At 37.9% G+C, this 26637-nt stretch overlaps 1 protein-coding gene across 10 annotated transcripts in view; it reads left to right on the top strand.

Moving 5' to 3' along the window:
- KDM6A (lysine demethylase 6A) overlaps nucleotides 1–26637 on the top strand; it is a 207142-nt gene that overhangs the window by 81122 nt on the left and 99383 nt on the right. For all 10 annotated transcript variants that reach the window (XR_006961456.1, XM_047076109.1, XM_047076106.1 and 7 more), the window contains exons 4-5: nucleotides 1071–1120; nucleotides 19410–19468. Coding sequence is in view for 9 of the 10 variants with exons in the window: in XM_047076109.1 (XP_046932065.1) it covers nucleotides 1071–1120; nucleotides 19410–19468 (109 nt within the window). In the remaining variant the exon portion in view is untranslated. The remainder of the gene's footprint in view (nucleotides 1–1070; nucleotides 1121–19409; nucleotides 19469–26637) is intronic.

A 26637-nucleotide genomic window follows, 5' to 3' on the forward strand; every position in this document is an offset into this window, starting at 1 on the left:
TTTTATGTTTATTCATTTTTGAAAGACAGAGACACAGCACAAACAGGGGTGGGGCGGAGCGAGGGGGACACAGAATCCGAAGCAGGCTCCAGGCTCCGGGCTGTCAGCACAGAGCCCGATGCGGGGCTCGAACTCACGAACCGTGAGATCATGACCTGAGCCGAAATCAGATGCTCAACCAACTGAGCCACTCAGGCGCCTCGCTCATCAATTTTTAAAAAGGGCTCTCACTGCCAGTTCTAATGTGTGTATATAATTTTTATTTTACTTTTTTTAAAACCCCCTCTCTGAGTTAAAAAAATTTTTTAATGTTTATTTCTGAGAGAGAGCGTGTGCGCGTGAGCGGGGGAGGGGCAGAGAGAGAGGGAGACACAGAATCTGAAGCAGGCTCCAGGCTCTGAGCTGTCAGCACAGAGCCCGACTCAGGGCTCGAACCCATGAACCGTGAGATTTTGACCTGAGTGACCTGAGCCGAAGTTGGATGCTTAACTGACTGAGCCACCCAGGTGCCCCCTCACTGAGTTTTTAGATCCACAGGAACTGTAGTTTCTCCCAAAGCCTTTTATGCCTTGGGGATTTAGGGTTGTGTGATGCCCTGTTTTAGAATTGAGTTGGAGCAAGGTAATTGTGGGATGGATTTTTTTTGTGAAAAAAAGCATCGCGAAAGAAATACTCCCTTTGCTCTTGGAGGTGGTTGAGCTCTTGCTCATTCTTAGAAGGGAGGTCCCTTATTCTGGAGTAGACTCAGAAAATCTTAATCCTTTTATCAGATTTGGTCTGTGAGGAAGGTCATGTTGATTCAAGAGGAAGCCTAGATTGTGTTAAAGCTTAGGTTTGAGATGTGAGTGCAGTTTTACATTCATGAACTCCTATGTATTTGACATTTGTTACTATGTCTGACTATGAGGAGGGGGAGGCCCCAGATTTGTAAATTGTTTGCTCTTAAATATCACTGTCTGTTGGGAGGCGGTGGGTATGGTGGGAGGCTTGTTATAATGTTTCTAAAAACATGTATTGTTGATTTTGAAATGGGACATAATTGCGACTCATACTTATTTTCCCTTTTTCAGCATTATCTGCATACCAGAGGTACTACAGTTTACAATCTGACTACTGGAAGGTTAGTGAACATTTGCATGTCTGTTTCCTATTTATTTTTTGGGCTGATTACTACTGATTATGCTCAGAATAAACTGTGTTCTTTTTTTCTTTGTTTTGTTAATTACTTAAAAATACTACTTCTAAGGAAAAGGGATTGGAAAGAAAAAATATGAATGTTCTTTGTACTATTTTGTGTGAACCACTTTATATTTTATTAAGAGAGATAGATTGCTCTGACACAGTTTATTGGCCAAAGATGATCTTAAGTGCAGGAATTTAAAAGCAAGTATAACCAACGGCAACAAAATGATTCTTTGTTTTTTTTGTCTTAAGTTGGTACCTCGGAATAAAAGACGGCTGAAGATGGGTGTATGAGACTGAAAAGGCGAGGCATAATGGGAAAATTGTAATCCTTTTTAGTACAGTTTGTCTATGATTGGAGCTCAGAGGACAGTTGAGCCTTTTTTTTTTTTTTTAAATGTTTATTTAGTTTTGAGAGAGAGAGAGAGAGAGAGGGGGACAGAGGATCTGAAGCGGGTTCTGTGCTGACAGCAGAGAGCCCAATGCAGGGCTGACTGAACCACTGAGCCACCCAGGCGCCCCAAACCTAACCCGTTGTTTAAAAGTCTCACCTAAATGAAGAACTGTGCATAATAGTGAGTCATCCATTTTCTTAGTTTAAGTACTTCATAAAGTTACCAGGGCAGGTTAATCTTCACATCATGTTTATTTTTAAGCATAAATTTATTGACGAGTGGGGTTTCTTTAAATTGCCATTTTGGGTTTTTAAGATATATTTTATTTTTCCATCACCTAGTTTATCTTTCTTTTGGATTTGTAGAAGTTTTGACAGTATATTTTGGTAATTTAAAAAATGTATTGAGAATACTTTCTCCAGTCTTATGTTTTTTTATTTATCATCATTATTATTATTATTATTATTATTATTATTTACTGTTTCTTTTTTTTTAATTTATTATTTTTTAAAATTGACATCCAAATTAGTTAGCATATAGTGCAACAGTGATTTCAGGAATAGATTCCTTAGTGCCCCTTACCCATTTAGCCCATCCCCCTCCCACAACCCCTCCAGTAACCCTCAGTTTGTTCTCCATATTTATGAGTCTCTTCTGTTTTCCCCCCTCCCTGTTTTTATATTATTTTTGTTTCTCTTTCCTTATGTTCATCTGTTTTGTCTCTTAAAGTCCTCATATGAGTGAAGTCCTGTGATTTGTGTCTTTTTCTAATTTCACTTAGCATAATACCCTCCAGTTCCATCCACGTAGTTGCAAATGGCAAGATTTCATTCTTTTTGATTGCCGAGTAATACTCCGTTGTGTATATGTGTGTGTGTGTGTGTGTGTGTGTGTGTGTGTGTGTATACACACATACACACCACATCTTTATCCATTCATCCATTGTTGGACATTTGGGCTCTTTCCATACTTTGGCTATTGTTGCTGGTGTTGCTATAAACATGCGGGTGCACGTGTCCCTTCGAAACAGCACACCTGTATCCTGTGGATGAATGCCTAGTAGTGCAACTGCTGGGTCGTAGGGTAGTTCTATTTTTAGTTTTTTGAGGAACCTCCATACTGTTTTCTAGAGTGGCTGCACCAGCTTGCATTCCCATTATCTTTATTTTTTAAAGCTCATTGAAATGCAGTTTTTACATAGCATAAAATTCAACTGTTTTAACTATGCAATTCAGTGACTTTTAGTAAATTTTTAGAGTTGTACAACCATAACCACAGTCTTATTTTAGGACATATTCATCTCCCCCATAATGAAACCTCAGGCCCAACCTCTGGCAAGCACTAATCTACTTTTTGTCTCTATGTATTTGTATTTCTGGATGTTTGGTATATATGGGATCATATCTTATATATTTTTTTGTGACTGGCTTCTTTCACTAAGCATACGTTTTCAAGATTGATCCATTTGTAGCATTTATTAATACTTTATTTCTTTAGTTATTAGTAATATTCCATTGTATGGCTATACCACATTTTATTCATTCATTAGTTGATGAGCATTTTAGTTGTCACTTTTTGGCTATTGTGACTAATGCCGCTTTGAACATTTGTGTTGTACATGTTTTGTGTGGACGGATACTTTCAGTCCTCTAGGGTAGATAGCCAGGAGTGCAATTGCTGAGCTGTAGAGTAAATCGGTATTTAACATTTTAAGAAACTGTTTTCCCAGAGTGGCTATAACATTTTACATTCTTGTAATGTAAAGGGTTTCAGTTTCTCCACATCTTGTCAGTGCTTACAATTGTTCAGTTTTTGAGTGTAGCCAGCCATTCACGTGGGTGTGAAGTAACATCTTGTTATACTGTTTATTTCCGTTTTTCAAATGGCCGATGATGTTTAGCATCTTTTTATGAACATATTAGCTATTTATGTATATTCTTTTTTTATTCTTTTTTTAATGTTTATTTATTTTTGACAGACAGTGTGAGCCAGGGAGGGGCAGAGAAAGGGAGAGGGAGGCACAGAATCCGAAACAGGCTCCAGGCTCTGAGCTGTCAGCACAGAGCCTGACGTGGGGCTCGAACTCACGAACCATGTGAGATCATGACCTGAGCCGACGTCGGACACCCAGCTGACTGAGCCACCCAGGTGCCCCTAATATATTTTAATATATAGTAGCACTCTGGTACCCTTTCCCCATTGTTCTTGTTTTTAGGATTTTCTTGGCTGTCCTTTCTTGGTTGTTTTTCTAAATAAACTAAATTGTTTAGATCCACACAAATATCTGATGATTTTTTTCTCTGGCTTTTTTGAATTATAATTTACATTATTTATTTTAAGTGTACAAGCTTGCTGTGTTTTGGCAGTATATATGAGGTTGTGTAACCATTACTACAATTAAGATATAGAACACTTCTGTCGCTCAGTGTTCCCTTGTTCCCCTTTACAGTTGAGGCCCATTCTTGACCCCCAGTCCCAGTTAATTATTTGCTTTCTATCTCTCTAATTTTGCCTTTCCTAGAATGCCCACAGCTGGATCCAAGTATTTTTTTGCTTTTCATGTCTTTCACTTAGCATGCTAATTTTGAGACTCATCCATGTTGTTGTGAGTGTTAATATTGTCTTCTTTTTAAGCTTTAAGTAGTATTTCATAGAATGATTATGCCACAGTTATTCCGCTTATCAGTTGATAGATATTGTGTGTGTCCAGCTTTATATTTCTTTAGGTACGTATAAATGAAATGCTGTGAACATTATTGGTCTTCGTGTGACCATAGGTTTTCATTTTTCTTGGGATATGTACGTAGGATTTGGAAATCCTGGGTCACATTGCAGTTGTACGTTTAACTGCCAGACTGGTTTCCAAAGTGGCTGTACCATTTTACATTCCAACTAGTAACTTGACTTTAGCCATTCTAGTAGGTTTTTCATCTTGGTTTTATGTGCATTTTCCTGATGATAGTGATGTTGAGCATCTTGTGTGTGCTTTTGGCCTTTTCTTCTGTTAATTTACCTGCTTACACCTTTTGCTCATTTTTAACTTCTTTTTTTGTCTTGAGTTGGATGGGCTATTTATGTATTCTGGAGGAAAGCCCTTTGTCAGATCCCGGTATTGGAAATACTTTCTCACAGTCTTTGTCTTGCCCTTTTGTTTTCTTAATTGTGCCTTTTGAAGAGGAACTCTGAAACTGGTTCCTGTACTCAGAAGGCAGGGAGAGACCAGCCAAGAAAGGGGCAGGCCCACGCCAGGTTGGTAGGTGGCACTTTTAATAAGCAAAGGAACTTATGTATGAGGCTTGTCTTGGGCTGCTGTGAGATGAATAGTTCCCTGCACCCACCTGCCAAATCTTAAAAGTTTATAAAGAGGCCTTAACTGGGTTTAGTCTGTATGCTGTACAAGTGTTCTTTTCAATGGCGTTCCCCAACGATAATTTTAGATTTACTGTCTTACAACTCTCTTTCCTTTTAATAACTGTAGAATCGGTATGAAGTATGCCCTCTTTTGTTCTGATATATATTTTTTTCTTGATCAGCCTGGCTAGAGGCTTATCAGTTTTATTGATCTTTGTAAAAAAAAAAAACTTTGTTCCATAGGTTTTTCTTTATTTAGTATTGTTTTCCTGTTTCATATTTCATTGATTCTCTATTTCATTGATTCCTGATTGTCTTTTGTATTTGTTCTGCTCACTCTGTGCTTAATTTTCTTATTATTTATTTTTTCTTTTGGAGAGAGTTCCTGTGCATACCCCCTTGAGCAGGGGAGGGCCAAAGGGAGAGGGAGGGAGAATCTTAAGCAGGCTCCATGCCCAGCACGGAGCCCCACACAGGGCTGTGAGATTACTACCTGAGCCTAATCAAGAGTGGAACGTTTAACCCACTGAGTCCTACCCAGACGCTCCTCTCATTATTTCTTCAGGTGGAAGCTTAGATGATTGATTGTCTATCTTTTTCCCCCTAATATAAGTATTTAAAGTTATATAGTTCTCTTAGCAGTGCTTTAATTGTATCCCACAAATTTTTATATTTTGTATTTTTGTTATCATTTTATTTGAAAATGTCTTCTACTTGTGCTTTCTTCTGACCCATGGGTTATTCTGATATAAATTGTATAATTTCAAAATATTTGGGTTATTTTAGATACCTTGTTGTTAACGATTTCTAACTCCGTTTTACTTATACAACATACTTCGTATGATTTCATTCTTTTGAAATATGTTGAGACTATTTTATTGGTTCAACACTTGAAAACAGCCACATGATTTGCATTTTTGGTTGTACCGTGCTAAAAACAACAGGTAAAGGCAGTCGATAGTGTTTTTCAAATTTCTATCTTTGATTTTTGTCTTTGTCATATGCTGAGAATTCTCTTATGATTTTGGAATTGTCGTTTAATTTTACACTTAAAAAAATACATTTTGAAGTTTTCTTACTAGTATGCACACATTTATGATTGCTATTTTTATCTGATGAATTGACCCTTTTATCATTATAAAATATTTTTTTTACCTCTGGTTATTCCTTTTGTCTTGACATGTGTCATGTGATTTTAATACAGCCATCCTGTCCTTAGGCTTGTAATTTATGTGAGATCCTTTTCCTTCCAACCTATTGGTGTCTTTATTTTTACAATTCTTCTTTTGTAGACAATTTATAAATTCCTTTTTTACCCAATCTGAAAGTCGGTTTTTTACTTGTACTGTTTAACCATTCACAGTAATGCACTCATTTATATGATTGGGTTTGCATCTTTAAATTTGATTTTTCCTTTTATGTTTGTCCACTCAGTTTCTTGGTCTTATGTTCCTTCCTGCTTACTTCCCTTACCCCTTTTTTATACTTCAATCTTTTTTTACAATTTCACTTTACTTTTCCTGTTATCTGTTCCAGCTGTTCTTTCCATTATTTGTTCACTGGTGGTTCTAGGGATTATAGTATATATCGTTAATTTTTACCAGTCAAGTGTCCGTTAATGTTGTATCAGTTCACATAAAATGTAGAAAGTGTGCAGTTATATAGGTTCACGTCTTACCCAGCCATGGCCTTTATGTGACAGTTGTTACAATATGTATTAAGTTTATTAACTCCACAAGATGATGTTCTTTTGCTTTGAACAGGTCCATATATTACAGTGCAGTAGTAATTGCTTGTATTTACCCATATGGTTACCATTTCTGATACTCTTCATTACCATATATATATATATATATATATATTTTTTTTTTTTTTTCGACTTCATTTTTGAAGGTCATTTTTGCTGGGTATGGAATTATGGGTTGGCTTGCCCTTTTTTTTTTTTTAAGTGAAGTTCTGACTTCTTGCCTCCATATTTCCTGATGAGAAATTAGCTCTTAATTGAACCACTGTCCCTGTACACCATTTGTTTGCTTCTTTCATGATTTGCTTTTTCTCTTTGGCCTGATCATGATCTACCTCTTCATGGTTGTCTTCATATTTATCCTGTTGGAGCATTTTGAATTTGCATTAAATAGGGGAAAGTTTTGTCATTATTTCTTCAAATAATTTTTTTGTTCATTCTCTTTTCTTCCGGGAACCCAATTCCATGCAGGTTAGATAATTTGTCTTTATGTAAATGTCCCTGAAGGGCTCTTATTTTTTCTTTTTCTCTGTGGTCTTCGCATTGGATAATTTTTCTGTTTCAAAGTTTATTTTTTCTTTCCTTTGTTGTTATTTAATTATTAACTCAGTCCATTGAATTTTATTTCAGATATTCTGTTTAACAGTTATAGAGTCTTCATTGGGTTCTTTATTATTTCTCTTTCTCTGTTGAGATTTCCTGTCTATTTATTATGAGCGTATTTTGTTGATGATAATTAGAATAGCCACTGTAAAGTTCTTGTCTGCTATTTTCTAGTATCTTTATCATTTTGGGTTTGGTTTCAGTTGATTTTCTTCTTTCCTGAGAATGTGTTCTGTTTTCCTGGATCTTTATATGGTGTGTAATTTTGTGTGGGGGACTGGTCATTATGAAAATTATGCTAACTCTTGGTTCTATTATTTTCTCCTAGTGAGTGTGTATGTGTGGTTTGATTTTTGTCTTTTATCAGGCAGTTATCTGTATTGGACTTGAACTGCAAACTCACTTCCTTGGAGTACAACTTAAGTATCAATTTAGATCTTTTGTCTTTAGCTGTGTTAAGTCTGTAACTTGCATGCAGGAGTCAGTCAGACATGTTGATAGAATTTAGAATTCTCTTCTGTGGCTCTTTGTTTTCTGGAATTTGTTTTAATTTAGTGGGTTGTGATTTCTCCTGGTTCCAGTCTTCTGGTTGTCTATATTAGAAAGACTGCTTTCTCTACGAGTGACCCACTCCTGTGTGCTATGCCTGGCACCAAGTTAGTAGCCAGGAAAATCGAGCTCAGTCCTTACAACTTTCCATCCTCTGAGCATGGCCTTCTGTATTGGTTTCCTATGGCTGCTTTAACAAATTACCACAAATATAGTGGCTAAAAACACAAATTTAATTATCTTACAGTTTGAAAGTCAGAGTCCCAAATGAGTCTTAGGGGGTTAAGTCAAGTTATCCGTAGGGCTGGTTCCTTCTGAAGGCTCTATTGTAGCGTCTGTTTGCTTGCCTTTTTTTCCAGCTTCTGAAGTTTGCCCACATTCTTCTGGCTCATAACCCTGTATCTTATTGCATTTTGACCCCACGTTGCCTTCCTTGGCCTTTAACTTTCTTGTCCCCTCTTATTAAGGACCCTTGTGTCTAACCTGGATAATGGAGGATAATCTTCCCATCTGACGATCCTTCATTTTATCACAACTGTGAAGTATCTTTTGCCTTGTAAGGTAAATTTCTCAGGATATTGACGTTTTGGGGGCCACTATTCAGACAGCCACATCTTTCCACCAGAATCTGCCTGTTTCTGTTTACTTTTGAGTGCCTTTTGTTAGCTGCTTTATTTTATGTATTGTACATTCTATAAACTAGAGTTTATAGTTTTTATAAAATTGTAGTTATTTATATTTATTACCTCTAGGAGGGTCTTCTCCAGTATCATCTTACTTAGCCTTCATTGGAAGCAGTAGTGTGATATGTATGGATACCACTTTGCTTGCTTTTGAACTTAATAAAAATGTAATCGTGCAGCATATTTTTTAAGTCTGTCTTCTTTCACTCAGTACCGTATATGGTAGAGTCACCCCTGTAGTTGTATATTGCAGTAGTTTGTTTTCATTGTGGTGTAATATTTCTTTACATGAATATGCCACAACTTACTCATTTTGTTGTTGAAAGACACTTGGTTTTTAATGAATTTTGGCTGTTGCTGATTATAACTTTGCAAGTTCCTGATGCCTGGTAGTTGTCTGATGCTTGAAAACAGATGCAAAACAATATTTTGTCTAGCTTTTCTAGCTATAATTATTCAGATGGAAGAGAGAAATTAAGTACAAAACGGATTAGTCTACCATTGCCAGAAGTGGAACTCCCTCTAATCTTACCTATAATAAGGAAAGCTTAATATAGAATTTATTATTTAACAACTTACTGTAGGTATTTGTGATAATAAGAGAACATAATTACCGAATGCCCAATACATGGAATACTAATTAGCCATCAGAATCATTTATCATTGGTAGTGTCTTATTGTAGAGTTCTTAACAAGCAATTTGAGATCCTCCCGAGGGTCAACTGACTCCCCAAATACGAAGAACACAAACCCAAGTTTATTGCTTATCAGGGTAAAGAAGAACACCACTTCTGCAAAGCTTTGTTGTTATCACAGGGAGGAAAGTGAGGTCAGACTTGATTGAGAAGTGAAACTTTGTCTTAAGGCAGGTCTTCAGTTTGGGAGCTTGATTGGGTAAGAATCTCCACGTATGTAATGGTCTGGATATGGCGGTTATGGCTAGGCAAGGAGTTTGAGTTAAGGGATTATTGGGCCTCAAACTGTTGTTGATGCTTTTCACGAAGAGTTGGTGGTTCCTGTAATAATAGACAAACGATGTGCCTGGGCAGGGCACATGGAAAAGTGAAGTAAGGCTAATTAATGAAAACGGAGGACTAGCAAAGTCGTGTTAACATTGACAGTCAGGGGTAGGTTAGGTTCTCAGCTCTCCAGGTTAAGCGTGGGAGTAGACAGACATCTTTGGTTCTCTCAGGATAAAGAACTTGTGCCAGCTTTTGTCAATTAAAGACATGAATGCCACTTACTTTAATTTCTATTTTCTAAGTATCGATAAAAAATATAACAGTATTATTTGTGATCCAGTGAGTATTTACCCAGTGAACATACTTAGTGGCTGGTGGTGATCCGAATTGACATTCACGGCAGTGAAAATCACTGTTTAGGTTTAACTTTTTATTTTTATATTATTTTGTCTGATTTTGTGTGATTTATACCCACAATGTATTGTAAATTGAAGAATGTAAGTATGTGATTGATTTTTAAATGAAATATGACTGAGATAATTATCTCCTGAGTTTTAGTTGTACTTATTTCTTCAAACCACATCTCTTCAGGCCTGTCCTCTACAATTAGATCTTAGAAAAATAAAACGATTCCCCATTCTGCAGGGTCTCAGTTATTCATCTGAAATTCTTGAATCCAGAATTGTGTAGAGTTGGGAGGATTTTTTTTTTTGGATTTCAGAAAGATAATAATGACCTTACTATATTACACACTATCCCCTGTGGCAACAACATATTTACATCTCTGCAGTGATCGTGTGATTGGTTATATTAAGTGGTAAGTAAAGACTTGTGTCAGTTCAAGTCTGGGTTTTCCTACCCAAAAAGTTTTGGTGGTTGATTTATGATAAACTTTAGTTTTTGTTAGAGCCTTTTGGAATTCTGGTTGGACAGTTGATCTGTAATCAGTAATTAAATCTTAATTTTTGGTTAACATTCCAAAACTCAGTAATGTTTATTATGGAATTAGAAATTTTATTTCTTGAGAAATCGTACTTGTTCTTACCTAGTTCAGTACAAAGGAGTCATTTTTGAAATGGTGAAAATTTGCCAGTCCTCTCATGGCTACTATATCATGCCATTATATCTTGACTATTAGTGATTGTAATAAGTAGCTTTCTAGTGCTAGCTAATAATAAACAAAAGCTTACTTACTCAGCAACTCTATATACTGTGTAGAAATAGCATAATAATTTAAAACACAATATAGGGAGGAAAAACTTTGCTCTGACTACTTAAGTTCGTGGTGAGGGCCTGTGAATTACTTAAAACAGATAACCAGGAGGGGGAAAAAATGTTTATACATGCAGTGCATATACCTGTGGGAGAACTCAGTGATGAGTAATTCCAAGGCTGGTTAGAATTTGGAGCTATACGCCAACTGAGTAGGTGATGGGGGGGGGCGGGGAAGGACACTTAAAGAAAACAACTTTTGGGAAAGATAAATGAGCCCTTAGGAGAATAGATGGGAGATAATGATAGTCTGTGACAAAGTCCATTAGAGTTGCTCTATGGGAGGGAGTTTATGACCCTTGGATTCTTTCAGTAGGCTCTGCTTTTGCACACGGGGGATTCAAGGAACTCAATGCTTTCAGCTCAAAATTATGCTTACGCCAAAATGGCATACTTCATAGTACCATGTCCTGATCCCCTTTAGCAACAGCAGCAAAACCTAAGCTCTTTCGTGAGTCAGGAAAGTTTACTTTTTTTTTTCCTTTAATGTTTGTTTGTTTGTTTGTTTGTTTGTTTAGAGAGCAGCAAGCGCTAGTGGGGGAGGAGCAGAGAGAGAGGGAGAGAGAGAGACAGACAGACAGACAGACAGACAGACAATCCCAAGCAGTTAGCAGGCTGTCAGTGCAGAGCTGGATGCGGGGCTCGATCTCATGAACCGGGAGATCATGACGTGAGCCAAAATCAAGAGTCGGACGCTTCACTGACTGAGCCACCCAGGTGCCCCTGAGTCAGGAAAGTTTAGAAATTGCTGTTATGGTTTATACTATGAAGTAGAAAGGTAGGAATAAAAAAGTGTGTGCTGTTACTGCTCTTATGTGTTTGAGTCTACAAATAGAAGACTGTAAGGACACGTGTTAAAATGGGAAGAAGTTCCTGATGACTTCTCTTAAGTATACTTTTTAAACAATTCTGTTACACTTTTATTTATAATTGTGAACTTTTAAAGTAAATAAAACCTACTCTTTTTCCATCTTTTTTTTTTCCCCACTTGAATTTAAAAAAAGAAAGAAAAGCTTGTGAATTATGGTAGCATGCTTGTCTAAAAGAACCATTGATTAATAGTTGCAGAAACTAGGGAACTAGTAGAATCTGTGCTCATCTTCTGACTCTTCAGGGACTTTTTCTTTCTTTTCTTTTCTTTTTTTAAATGTTGTATTTATTTTTGAGAAAGTGCAAGTGGGGGAGGGGCAGAGAGAGAGGGGCAGAGGATCTGAAGCAGGCTCTGAGCTGACAGCAGAGAGCCTGATGTGGGGCTCGAACTCATGAACTCTGAGATCATGACTTGGGCCGAAGTTGGATGCTCAATCAACTGAGCCACCCAGGTGCCCCAGGGACTTGTTCTATCGCGTTATTTATATCCATCACTAAATAGCTTTTACCTTCATTAACAAGGGCTTTGTTGGCAATACAGGGATAATATAGTTCCTGCTTGGAGGTGCCGAGACACGAATAAACATACGTTTTTGGTAAGTGGCCAAAAACATTGCTGAGGGCCACGAGGGAGGCAGAAGTATGTGTCTTTGAGTAAAGGGTGTGGGGAGTGGGGATGAGAAAGACTCCACTGAGAAGTTGCAATTTGAGGGAAGGATTAGTGGGAGTTTTCCAGCTAAGAGATGCGGAGAGGCAGAGAACTGAGCCAGCACGTGAAAGTGTACAATAGGTGTTTAGGGAACTTTCACTTGTTGGTCTAGAGCAGAGGCCCAAACACTTTCTTAAAAGGATGAAATGGTAAATGGTTTAGGCTTTGTGGGCCAAGAGACAGTGTAACCATTATAATACGTAAAGATTAGTTTGGGTTCTTAGGCTTTAAAGAAAAAATTTGACCGGCTGTAATTTGTGGACTCCTGTTTTAGAGCCTGGGGTTATTGTTGGCGTAAAGTGGGCAAAAGAAGGCAAGGGCCAGATGGATAGTAAATGGGTTTACAACAGCAATCTGGAGTCTTCGATTTGTCTCAGTATTTGTTCAATATCTAGTCAGTTTCTATAGGGCTGGAAGAGTCATAAAATTCAGTAAAACACAGTGACTTCCAACGATTAATTGGAATTGCATTGACTTTGTACATTTTGTACATTAAAAAAAGAAACTCTCCTTGTAAAGAGACTACTGTCTTTCTCAATAAAATTTTATGATTTCTCTATAAAGTTCTTGTGCATATTATAAAGTGTATTTTATATCTTACAGCTTTATTGCTATTATAAACGTCATTTTAATTTTTTAAAATCTCTGCTGATATATAGAACTGCAGTTGGCTTCTATGCGTTAAGTTAAATTTATCAAGCAATTTCACACTAACTTTTACTAACTTGACTGATTTAACTTTGTTAGCTTGGATTTTCGTGTAGATTAACCTACCTTTTAATTAATGATAATTTTGTTTCTTCATTTCCAATTCTTTTTGATCTTTTTTCCTGCTGTTGAGGTAACTCAGATGCCAGCACAGCATTGATTGAAAGAAGTGATAGGAGAATAGAAAGGAACTTCTTAACTCTAATGAAAGCCAACTTTTAAAAATTTCATTTTAAAAGTCAACATTTTTCTTTTGTATGCAAATGTTTATTCTGCATCCGCTGAGATAGTTTTGTATTTTTTCTGTTTAAACCAATCTTGTATTTCTCAGGTAAGTGCACACTGGTAATGAGTTTTTATCATTGTTAGGTATCTCTGGATCAGGGTCACTAACATGCAGTATCTTGACATTTTGGTTCATGATTGAAATTGGTCTCTATTTTTCCTTTCTTGAGTTGTCTTGATCTGATGCCTTGGAGCCGGTCGGACATTCTGAGGAGCTGGTCAGGGGAGGAGGAAGCAGAGAGCAACAACCCTTTCCTTTAAGGGAATCATGAAATCATACACATCCCCTTCATACATCTCTGCCTGGCGAGAATGTAGCAATATGAGCATCCCGAGCTGCAAGGGAGGCTGAGAAGTGACTTTACTTTGTCTGATAGTAATCGTAATAGGATAGAACACAGTGAAGAGAAGGTACACGTGTTGTTGCAAAGTAGACTACACTTGTAATACAGATTAGCTCATGGTATTGGTTAGTTAGGGAATTAGAATTGTGGCTGTATGACCTGAAAGTCTTCTTGTTTCACTTCAATTTTTTTTCTAGATAATGGGAATATAATGATAACCTTCTTAGGAAAAAAGAAAAGGCTCTTAGCTTGGCTGTCGCTCTAGCAGCAGGAGTGCTGAGTCCAGATTTTAAGAAAATGAACCACGAGGACCTGCATCCTCGTCGTCAGAAAGGCACATTGCCGGTCTGCTCTAGTGAAAGGGGTGCCAGCATCCCAACTCCATTGTTTGGTTAATTTTTAATATCAACTGTGGCAACCTATGACCATGCTGAACCTCCTGCTTGAATGGTTCAGCCCATCTCCGGATACCAACCCGTGACTGTTTTTGAAAATCCTCTGGTTATAATGTTGCATAGGTTTTGAGGAGTCTCGTCCATAACTCTAGTTTATTTCTGAGTCCTCTTAGTTTTAATGTGCAGGGTTGTTGTTGTTGTTGTTGTTGTTTTTACAGCACCGAGACTTCCCAAGAATTTTATGTATCATGTTTTATCCATGGAGCAATTATCAGGTGCCAGAAAAGTTTTTGGTGGTGTTAGATACACCGTCTCCTTTAGTTGTCCTAAAAATTTCAGGTGCCAGGTAGTATTTTATATGGTTGGTTGATCTTACTTCATTCCTCAGAGCAACCCTCTGAAACTGATCAATTAACTTGTTTCCTGAGTCTTAATAGATAATAAATGACAAGACTGGAATTCCAACCCAAGTCTGATGGCCTCTGCCGAGTTCTTGATCACTCTCCCGAGTGATGAACTCTCCCGAGTTCTTGATCACTATGCAATATTACACACGTTTTGGAAGCAGAACTTCTACTCTGATGCTGTAATTTTGGGCATTATGGCTGTAATGAGCTTTAGCAACATCTTTTACTATATTATAAGTAGGAAGACTCTTTGTAAGTGTCCAAATTAAGGAAGTAATTTGGTATAAATTGAATTTAGCAACGTATTAAATTCTTTGATGAAAAAAATGTGCAACAGGTTATTTAAGGCTGTAAGAGATTGACTTATTCAGCAGCAAACCTTTCCTAGATAACTTACACATGCAGTTACTTTCCCATAGGGATCAAAAAAAAGGATTGGGTCCCTCTCTACCATTTAGACTCCTGTTCTAGTGGAGGGGATAAGTAGCATATCTGTAATAGACAAAAAGATTCATTTAGAAACATGTCTCAGAAAACCTAACTCTGTTTGGGCTTTGAAATGTGTCAGATAATACTTCTAGAAAGAAGAGGTGAGTGAAGTGTTAAAGGATGGATAGGAATTTGCCAGATTGAGAAGTGAGTTGAAGGAAAGACGGCACTTGGGTTTTCAGCAGCAGAAGCAAACATGTTTAAAATCACAGAAATGTGCAAGAGCGTATTTTATTCATAGATGTGCGTGTTATTTGTCCTGATGGAAGTGGAGGCTATGAGATTGGGAAAATTGAGCAAGGCTAAAAAAAAAATGAGGCCCCTTTGAACCACCCTAGGTTGTAGTGACTCTTCAGAGGAATTTCAGGTAGAACAGTGTCATGTTTGAGTTTTTGAAAGCTCACTGGCAGTGGTAATGGAAGGTAATTGAAAGGGGTTACACGGAAGGGGAGGTTAGAATTTGGGAGAGGAGTTAAGAAACTATTGCAAGAGGCCAGGTAGACAAAGTTGGGGTCCTAGATTACTTGGAGAAAGGCAGTAAGAATGGAGAGGGGATTGATTCAGAGGCTTTTAGGTTGTAAAATGAGTTTTATAAGTAGAGTAAATGGGGTTTATTGGTGGGAAGGAGGTAAAAGAAGAAAAATAGGACTACTTTTGTTTTGCTTAACTGGTGAGATTGTTACCACTGTCTGAAATTTTCCGTAGGGGGGGCGCCTGGGTGGCTCAGTCAGTTAAGGGTGCGACTTCAGCCCAGGTCATGATCTCACGGTTCGTGGGTTTGAACCCTGCATAGGGCTGTGTGCTGACAGCTCAGAGCCTGGAGCCTCCTTGGGATTCTGTGTCTCCCTCTCTCTCTGCCCCTCCCCAGCTCATGCTCTGTCTCTCTGTCTTTCTCAAAAATAAATAAAAACGTTAAAAAAAAAATTGAAAATTTTCCGTACCACTAGAACATCAGACTCTCCTGTTCAGTCCGAGATTTGTTGAGTTTCAGGTATTTGTAGCATATCCAACAGGTGGAGGTAACCAGAAGGCATTTGGAAATTCACTCCTGGGGCTTTGGAATGCCTTCTGCCTCCCTATCCCCTCTTTTTAGTCCCTGGGTAGGATGAATAGCAGATTTTTTTTTGTTCCCACTGTGCACCACTACCTATGTGGGATTAGTATCAGAGAAGAATAAGGTTAAGAAATTCGGTATTTTTATAATAGTTTGGCGTGATATTCCTGTATAAAAATGATTATCTTCAAAGGTGACTCTTGGAGTATGGGATGCTTCGTGGTGCTACAATCAAATTGTTATTCTATCCAAAGATTACACATTTTTTAAAAAAGTTTATTTATTTTGAGAGAGAGGGAGAGAGAATCCCAAGCAGGATCCACGCTGTCAGCGTAGAGCCCGATGTGGGCCTCGATCCCACGAACCATGAGGTCATGACCTCAGCCGATACTAAGAGTCAGACACTTAACGAACTGAGCCATCTAGGTGCCCCAGGAATTCATTTATGTAAGAGCATATGTAAGACCCCCAGGTCACTGTTTCTAAAGCTGTGTTGTTTAGAACCCCTGGCTGAGATGGCTTGTTTTTCCTTCTCCTTTCCCAGCCGTCCTTGAGATGCAGTACCCAACTACAACCTCTTTCCTAGTCCTTATTATACTTCACTAACTCTTAAATGGTTGTAGCTTGGAATATATTGTTGTGCACTTAATTTCATAATCTGTTGTCATTAAGTTGTAAATTCATTGAGGATAGGGATTTTTATCTGTTCTCTACCATCTTTCCAGTGCTGATAACTCTGTTGTGATTCATAACAGATGCTCAATTAATGTTTGAATTATATTGTTTACTGTTATGGAAAAATGAGACTTAACTGTTTGCCAAGATATGTAAGCTCCTGGTTAATAGGAACCACGCCTCATACTATATGTCATCTAGGGATCTGAATTTAATAACTGAGCTTAAATACTGGGTGATTCAGTTTACTAAACCTTGGGGCATCCGCTGTGTACAAGGCACTGTGCTAGGTAGTAACGGGATACCCAGATGATTAACACTCCTGCCTCTGTGGCACTTTTGTCTGGTGAGATGGCATTTAGTCAGTACACAAATAACAACACAGTAGTTAAAAGAGTGAACTCTGGAGGCAGTCTAGATTCAGTTCCTATGTCCCCCACTAGTAGCTGGCTCTTTGAGCAAGTTTCTGATCCTTGTTTGTTGATTCTATCAATGAAGCCCTCTACCACCTCGTGGGGTTAGAGCCTTTAAAAAGAAATGTTGTTGGCGTTTTGTGTTAAATTAAGTTCTTACTATTACATAGTCATACCGTAGGATAGAGACTTTGTGCTCTGAGGCCAGTTTTAGAGGTTGGAAATTCAGAGGTTGGAAAGATTACTTCTGGATTGAGGCGGGAGAAGCGGCAGAGCTTCCTGGTGAAGATGCCATTTAAGGTGGATCTTGAATAAGGATAGAATGTATAAGGTGGCAGGGATAGGGATAGGATTTCCTAGAGTGGGAAGGATAAGCTATGAACAAAGTAAGGACGTTGGGAGAATGCAGGGTGTTTCTCGAAAGCAGAAATTCCCCTCAGTAAAGTCCTATTTCCACCACTCCCCACACCACCTTCTCTGGGTAATTACCAAAATTGGTGAAAGACGTCAATCTGTTTTTCAGCCCTGCTCCCTTCTCTGCCTTTTCCCTCACCTAAGAAGACAGTTGTCTTTCAAGTCCAGACTCTCTGGGCGGAACACTTCATGACTGAATTAACTGCGCCTGCATTCTTGTTATCATTGTTCTCCCCGCTCCCCACCACCTGCACGCACTTAGGTTGTATACTTCTTGAGAGCAGGGAAAGTTCTGTTTTAATCAGTTTGGCTTCTTCAGCCCTTGAGTATTGTCCCTGACACCTAGTAATCGCTCAGCTTATTTCAGGGGGTGGGGGATGGGGTGATAAATGAATGATCCTGATAAAAACCAGTTCCAAACAAATTTGAAAAATTTTTTAAAATACAAACTTTTGAAATAGAGGTTTTCTGAGACCTTTGCGAATGCCCACATCTGTGAATACTCCTGTAGCATGTAATTTTCTGGATTGGAAAGCTGGGGGTAATGAAGATTGAATGAAATCAAGTCTTCAATTTATTACATTTTAAGATTGTACTTAAGAAACATTTTTCAGTGTTTCCAGAAAGGTACTTGAAATTCAGAGGAAATGCACAATATAATCCTAGAACGAAGCTTAGTATTAAAAAAAAATAACTGCCTGCCAAAAAGTCATCTGGCTGCTTACAGTTTTCTTCATACTTTAAACGTTGCTGATTCTTGTTCTCTGACCAGTGACTGATAGTAGTTGTGGGATAAGTAAGTACTCTAGTCCCTCACACTTGGGCAAGATGACTCTGAGAAAGGGCAAGATGATTTAGGAATGTTCCATACTGTCTACTTGAGATCCCTAGTAGGATTCAGTCCCAGCTGTGTAACCAGCCATACTGCACCCTTTATTGGCTTCTTTCCCTTCCCTGCCTCACTTCTCCACTCCCTTACTGGTATTTGCTAGGGTAACTTCCCAGGTAGACTACTTATCCTAAAACCTCTGTCTCAGGGTATGCTTCTGGAGAGATGCAGCCCAAGACTGTGTGGCGAGAAGCATTTATTTTAAGAGTCTAAAATTTTCACGTTTGAGAATATAGGTTTGGAGAAATTTGTTCTCAAGGGTCAGTGTTGAAAGCTTTCCTTTTTTTTTTTTTTTTTTTTTTAACAGGTAAGGTTTACTAAAACTGATTTACTTACTGATTGGTTAAAAAGAAAAAAAAAGAAAAACCATGTAATAAATACTCAAACATTTGTTCTTTTTGAGAAAAGGAGTAGCTAGGTAGTTCCTATTTTGGAGGCCAGAGATCAGAATGAGTCTGGTTAAGCATCATTCCGTTTTGTACCGCAAAAGGAATCACTATATGTTCAGAGCCCCAAATGTGTCATTTTAGCATGTGATTTTTTTTTTAACACTAAAATTTTGTTCTGGGTTTATGCATTTCCTATGAATTCTAACTACAACCTTCCTGGCAGCACTGAACATAAAATTAAATCTAGTTAAAGAAACAAAGAACCAGAGAAAGAATACAGATAAAAGCAAGAGAGAATAGGATTAGCATGGTCCAAGCATTTTCTTATTCCTGAATAATAGGTTTTTATTTTAGATGTGCCCATGGAATTCTGCTTCACAATTTTTTAATTTTAGGGCAGGTTTGATTAAAAACAAACCAGAGAATCTCTCCAAGTCGATTGGATTGTGTGCCATCTGCTGACTCATCACTGTTGTTTTGATGTTGTAGAAATATATCGTAAATATGTTGTAATGCAAGATCGTTTTATGACTTAAAACATCTTGGATGCTGTATTTTATATTAACATCATATGCATTAGACATATCAATGCTTTTCTTAAAAGTCTCTTTTTCCCTTTATTTACAGAATGCTGCCTTTTTATATGGTCTTGGTTTGGTCTACTTCCATTACAATGCATTTCAGTGGTAAGTTGACGTAAAACTAGTAACTCCAATTACTTCCAGTAAATGGCTTGTTTTGTTTAATATTGTGTGTGTATGTATAATAAATACAAAGTATTTTAGTGTCACTAAGCCTATAGTTTTCAGTAATCTCTTGAAATGATTAGATTGTTCTTTCAGAAATACTGACCCACTTTAGATTGTTAGAGTTGTATGTGTTCCTAAAAGAGTAGGGTATGAGATTCTGATTAAAGAAGGTTTAGACCGGAAAGCTTTTGGAATTTCTCGGTCACTCATGGATCGGTGGTCCCCAGGTAATTTGAACTGGAGAATGACTATGCTCTCAGATCTCGAGGTCTGTGGGTAAATGATCTTTGATGACCAGGATCCTTACCTTTTCAGACTTCTATACAGGATTAGCTGTGTGTGTCCCTCTGCTCTCTCAAACACTCACGCACGTGCTAGTACTTTCCAGTTTGCAGTAACTAGGCACCAGGTTACAGGCTCTCGATTCTCTCATTTATACGATAGGAATAATGTTACTACTTTCAGAGTCAGAGATTAAATGTGGTAGTAGTACATAAGATTTTATAAACTGTAAAGTGTATGGCTCTGTTGTTATGGCCTTTGCCCCATTGTTATTTTTCTTGTTTACCAGACAAAATAATAGTGTTCTCCAATGGAAATAACATAGACTTTGAGTTGGAAGACTGGTATTCTGGTCTCAGCGTTTCCTCGTGTGTGTGTGTGTGTGTGTGTGTGTGTGTGTGTGAGAGAGAGAGAGAGAGAGAGGAGGGAGAGAGAGAGAGAGAGGTTTTTAAGTGCATCGTGGTCACTTACCTTTTGTATTTTATAGAGTTTTGATCAGATTAGATATGTACATTTTGTAAACCATAAAGCCCTATCTAGACATTTTTTATTTGAAGCATATTCAACTTTGTCAGAGTCCCTTTTGTTCTCCATAATTTTAACCTGAGTGAATGCTGTGAGAGTCCAAAGGAAGGTTTTGGCCAAAGTTTATAACCCTGTCATCTACCTGTTGGGCACCCTGGGTATTTATTACAGAGCTTTTACATATGGATTGGCAGTGATTCAATATGGTTTCCCTAAAGATGAAACTGTAGACTTGGATGACTTTTTCTATATGCTTTTTCTTCCCTCTTTGCTTTTGGTTCTGTTGGGTTTTGATCATCTGTGGAAACACTGCATTGTTAGAGAACACCTGTGTGTGTATAGAGTATTATAATCATTTAGATCACTCAGTTCGTTTGTACAGTCTACAAAACTTTAATTGATCTTCATGAAGAAGCTCTGTAATTTTTTTTTTCTCTTAAGTTATCCATTACTATAGGTCAATCCTAAACTTAAGCCTCTTCGCCTCATGTCCAGTGCATCATATTTAAAACCAAGGATAGATGAGGACTGTTTTAAGATACTCTTAGTTTCTTGAAGATTCTATTCATAAAATACACAGTTCTGAACTTTTAGAACTAGAAGTGGTCTTAGAGATAACTTCATTCCTTTAATTTTGTAGATGATGAAACCAAGGTGTGTGTGTGTGTGTGTGTGTGTTTGTAAAACTCAGTTTTATGTAACTGTTTAATTAGTGGCAGAAGCAAGGTTATGCCCAGATTCCCCAATCTGTTGTTGTTGTTGTTGTTTTCTGTTATACTCTGTCCCCAAGTTTGAAGATTACAGGTAGTTATTCTTTTTAATCCGTTTTTGCAGTTGTTCTCCTGGGCACATTGGTACATTCTTTATGGCCAGCCACAAATAATTTAGCTTAAACCTGAGGCAAGGAACTCTACAGTTTAGGAATGGACATGTATATGACACAGCAGCCATTTTTTGCCTGCCTGTGATAACTTGTAAGCTCCCTGTAGATTGAAGATACAGACGTAAAATCGGCAATGAAGTGAAACCATCATCCGTTCAAAATTGGATTGAATAAGGATGTGACCATGTCAGCTTAGGAGACTTATAGCTGTGGAACATTAATATTACATGCTTCCTTATCTCCATATGATTTCTGTATCCTTCAGTTGACCTAAGAAATGAAACTGAATGATAGAAGGACAATGCAATGTCTGAATTAACAAGTACCCTCTGCTTTCTCAGCCCTGTCCTGGTCACCACCATTTTCTTATCATGTTTTCAGTTTCAACTTTAGCTGCTTCCTAAAATGATGTATTTCACACTCTGTCTGAATCCATCCTAACTGTGTGTTTTCTCTTTTGCTGGTCAGATGTTGTTCACAGACTCTGTGCCCCAACTTTTGTTTTTAGCTTATCTTGCTATTTCTTGAACAGCTGCAGAATTAGCATGGAGTAGCTTGGTGCGTTTCAGAGTACAGCCTTAAGTGATAGGAACTTCTTTAGGTTAAACCTGTGTGTTTTATTTGGTTCTATTTGTAAGTAGCTGTCAGTAGCTGGGATCAGGCATTTTTTTTCTTGTTTCTGCAATTATTTACATGAAATTCTGGGATTTCCTAAAAAAATGTTTCTAGAGAAGAGTGTGTTATACCCCTTTTTGTATTGTGAGCTCTAAGGGTCTTCCTGGGATATCTCAGAATGTTGTATCTTTACTACATTTGTAATTTAAATAAAATTTGACATTTGGTAATGGTTTCTGTCAGTGATTGATTATTAGATTAAGTATTTGGTGATAATGTGTGCAACTAACACGTGTGTTGGGGTTGGTGATGGTGACTTAATATTATTGAGAACAGTTTTTATTAAGTATAGCTTGATCTGTTAATTTGTTTGCCTTGTTTCTTGCCATATTCTGCCCATTTCTTCTTTTGGAGTTGATTTGATTGGTTAGCTTCTAGATCATTTGTTCTTTGGTCAGTTTTTCCACCTTTCAGTTGCATTCTCTTCTTAGAGGAAGCCATGTCAGAAAGTAGTAGAGCAACTGTAAAATACTCACTGAACTTAGCATCATTAGTCAGTTTTACTGTTGATCCTACTCTGTACTGTGGGACCAAACTTAAAAGAGATGTCCAGAGGGGAAAGATACAGAAGCACAATGTAAAATACATACATCAGAGACCTAGAACCAGTCTTTATAAAGCTGATCCTTTATAGGTGCATGAACGCGTGCCCATGCCTTCACTTGTTCTTGCTCATGAGGATGCTACATTGCTAGGGGTACCTTGAACTGTGTTTCTTCTTGCCTTATAGTGAGAAACCTATATCCTTGAGTGAGAGGAATTAAAATACATACAGTAATAAATTATTACAATTTGTAGTCGTACTTGTAAGTATATCCCCCTGAAAATTCTTATCAGTCCTCTCTTTCTAGCAACCTTTTGTATTCCCATTGATCAGTATCAGAAGGTTCTTATGGTGGCAGATCTAAAAGATACATAATTCTCTGCTAGAGGCATAGGATTTTGGAAACGAAGCTCCCCAATCTAACTAATGGGCCTGGTAAGGAAATGTGATCATTGTTGACTTTAAAAAGGGTTAGGGGAATGAGGCAGAGGGGAGTTTACAAAAACAGAAATATTAACACGTTACAAGTAATGGTTTTTTTAAGCGGTAATTCCTCAAGCACTTTACCAATCACAATTGTTCTTAAAAGTGTAGGACTCTGTGCTCCATTGTGGTGACCACTTCAGGTGCAAATAAACCTAATGTTGTTTTGATACTACCATTGATCCTGAGGCTTGTCTAGCATGGAGTCGGGCAAAAGCTTAATATTTAAGATATATTTTTTAGCTATCATAATGCAAAGTAATGCTCTTAGGTCTAAAGCTTAATTTAAGTGTATAGTTCCATTAAAATGAAACAGTTCATGTTAACATGTGTTGTTTATCATATACATTTCTGTTTTGACAAAACTAGCATTTAACTAAGGCAGTTCTGGTAAAGTTATGCTTACCAGTGACACGTAGATTGCTAGAGAGAATTTGGAAGGGCTTGGGCTAATTAAGCTCCAGAGAAATTAAGGATAGAAACATAAATCTTTGCAGTAGGGGAAGGGAAAAACTCTACCACTGTCTGGGGTAACGAAATGAAGACTGGCTAGAAAGAGCAGAAAAAGCCATGAAGTGTTAAAACATTAGCAAATGGCTATGTGAAGAACTCTTGTATGATATTTCCTTTTTTTTTTTTAAGTTTATTTTGAGACAAAGATGGGGTGTGTGTGTGTGTGTGTGTGAGAGAGAGAGAGAGAGAGAGAGAGAGAGAGAGAGAAAGAAAGAGAAAGAGAGAGGGAGGGAGGGAGGGAGGGAGGGTGGGAGGGAGAGGTCAGGGGCAGAAAGAGAGAATCCCAAGGTGAGATCATGACCTGAGCTGAAATCAAGAGTCTTCAAGAGTCCAGTGCTTAACTGACTGAGCCACCCAGGTGCCCCTCTTGTGTGATATTTCTGACTTAGCCTCACATTTAAAGTCCTCTCTGGTTCAACCGCAAATGATCCTTCTAGCCTACTGTTCCCCTAAATATATTCTTTGTGTCCGTCACACTGTATGGACATTTCCCTGAAAATGTATTAAGCATTTTTCTTTACCTATGTAACTTTGTGCCATGTACTGTGTTTGGTCTGCTTTCTCCTACCATCTCCACCTTTAAATATGCTGCCTTGTTTGTCTCTTTGATTACTTCATCAAATCTATTTGTCTCATTTAAAAGGAGCCCCTAAATTTCCTAATATGGATGTGTGGAAGTAGATAACTGTTGTGTGTATACATGTTATTACTGATTTAGAGCTAGAATATTCTCCCCTTTATTAGTATGAAATTTTGTGGGATTAGACCACTTATCCCTTCAGATATCCCTGAGGGAAATCTCTGGACTCAGCTTTATTAGCCTTAGAAAAGTTAAATGTTTTGTTATGTCTCTTTCTAAATGTACTGAAACTGTGCTAGGAACATTTAGTTAATATCATTATTTTTACTATAGTTTGGTAAAATCCTTAGGAAGTCTTTTCTTTTTAATGACTTTCTAGAAACAACAAAAAAGTGCATATTGCTGTGCATAATTATCATGGGCATTTTTTCCTCAAAAATGTAAAAAATGTAGTGTTTTACATTGCCAAAATTATTTCTAGAGAATATGTTTTAATATTTGAAAACCGTAAACCTTTCCAGGCATTGTATCAAGAAATTATTTTGTAGTTTTGGGTAGCCATTTCTCATGTTCTAAAATTCTCTGCCAATCAGAATACTGAGGTCAACAGAATATTTATGTCTTGGTATTTTTAGTCTAGCTTGTGGTGCAGAGGTCATGTTCTGGCTACCCGTAGTTTGGTGAGATAAGAATGTGGTAAAATGACCAAAATTAGAATGTAGTCTAAGTGGTACCTATTTTCTCCACACACTCCCCTGCTACACACACACACGCGCGCGCGCACACACACACACACACACACACACTACCTTTTTCCTTTTTTCCGCCTAAGGTGGGGGAAAACTGAGGAAGCATATAGGAAAGAAAAATAGGTAAAAGTTTAGAAAAGGAAATGAAAATGAACCTAGATATTTTTGATTAGATGAGGGAAGCTCAATAAATAGACTGGAGCATTGCCGTCCCTGCCCCCACCAGAAACCCAGTCAGCCAACTATAAAAGTGATGACATTAGTAAACATGTATTAAAATTAATCGTTTTCTGTGTTGTTTAGAGAATTAAAAATAAAAGAAGCACCTGGGTGGCTCAGTTGGTTGAGCGTCCAACTTCAGCTCAGATCATGATGCTGCGGTTTGTGAGTTCGAGCCCCGCATCAGGCTCGCTGCTGTCAGCCTGTCAGCAGAGAGCCCGCTTCAGATCCTCTGTCCCCCTCTTGCTGCCCCTACCCCGCTTGTACTCTCCCCAAAATAAATAAATATTAAAAAAAATAAAAGAGGAACGTAAACCTCAAGGAACTTGAGATAGCACACCACTAGGTAGAGAATAAAATGATTTGATTATAGAGTGGACCTAACTGCTGGTTAACCCTAAGCAACAAAACCGCTGGTGTTGAGTTTGGGTGGTCGGTCTTTTAGGTAATAGTGGATTTAGGGTGAGGCAGAAGAATGAAAATATTTCAGATTAGGAGACCATTCTGAGGAGAAGCAGCAAAGTCAAGAGGGCTGGTATTTGCAAAAAGAAATTCCTGAAATAAGCCAGGTCACAGCTGAGGAAGAACAATATTGGGTCATAACTGGGAATAGAGTTGAATAGGTAGTAGTACGTGTTGCTCATAGACCTTAAATGCTACATGGAGATTTGACCTAGAGTATCATGGTTAGTAGTCCGTTACAGGAGCCACATGTTTGAGGAAACATAGGAAAGCCAGAGCAGAGCAAGAGTAGTCCTTAAAGAGTCTATCTATTGCAGTCATCTAGTAATGAGATATTGAACATTCAGTCTGCAAGATACTGAATTTGAGGAAAACTTTGAAACAACAATGGGAAGAACTTGATGATTTGATATGTGTTGGCCATACCATCTCATGGGCACTTAAAAAAATTTTTATTTTAATCTTTATTTATTTTTGAGAGAGAGAGAGAGAGCGCGAGTGAGCAGGGGAGGAACAGAGAGAGGGGGACACAGAATCCAAAGCAGGATCCAGGCTCTGAGCTGTCAGCACAGAGCCCAACACGGGGCTCGAATTCACAAACTGTGAGATCATGACCTGAGCAGAAGTTGGACGCTTAACTGACTGAGCCACCCACGTGCCCCTCATGGGCACTTTTAACAGTCCTTAAAGAATAAACATAGGGTAGCCCAGGCTAGTATGTTGGAACATGCGTTTTTGCTTATAGGTTAATTTTTTTTTTTAATTTCCACTGTGTTAACATACATAGAAAACTTGTTAAAAATAAACCTATGTTTTTTTGTACTTGTGTGACATTGTGAACCAATCAGATAAGGTGTCCGCACGAAAGGCACCTGTGGAGTAAAACACATCTACAAATTTAGGGGTTCAGAAGAAAGGCTGGAGATGGAAACTAAGACAGAGTAGGAAATAATTTCTCCCGAGGGCTTGTTTCTGATGCTCTGTGCTCTCCTTACTGCATTTTCTCACACGCCCTTCCTTAGACCATTTTTCTTTCCTAACTTCTTTTTTCTCCTTTGTTTCTTCTTTTCTTTGCTGTCTTCCACTTCCATTCTTCGTTCATGTCTTTGACTCAGGCCTGCCTGGGTTTTATTATTGGCACGTGTGGACATTGCTTCGTTCTGACCTATTCCACAAGAGTTTTCTGACCCA

This window comes from Lynx rufus, unplaced genomic scaffold (genome assembly GCF_022079265.1).
Source record: "Lynx rufus isolate CCGP_SWC_20201006 ecotype Redwood Valley unplaced genomic scaffold, mLynRuf1.p SCAF_14, whole genome shotgun sequence".
Taxonomy (NCBI): domain Eukaryota; kingdom Metazoa; phylum Chordata; class Mammalia; order Carnivora; family Felidae; genus Lynx; species Lynx rufus.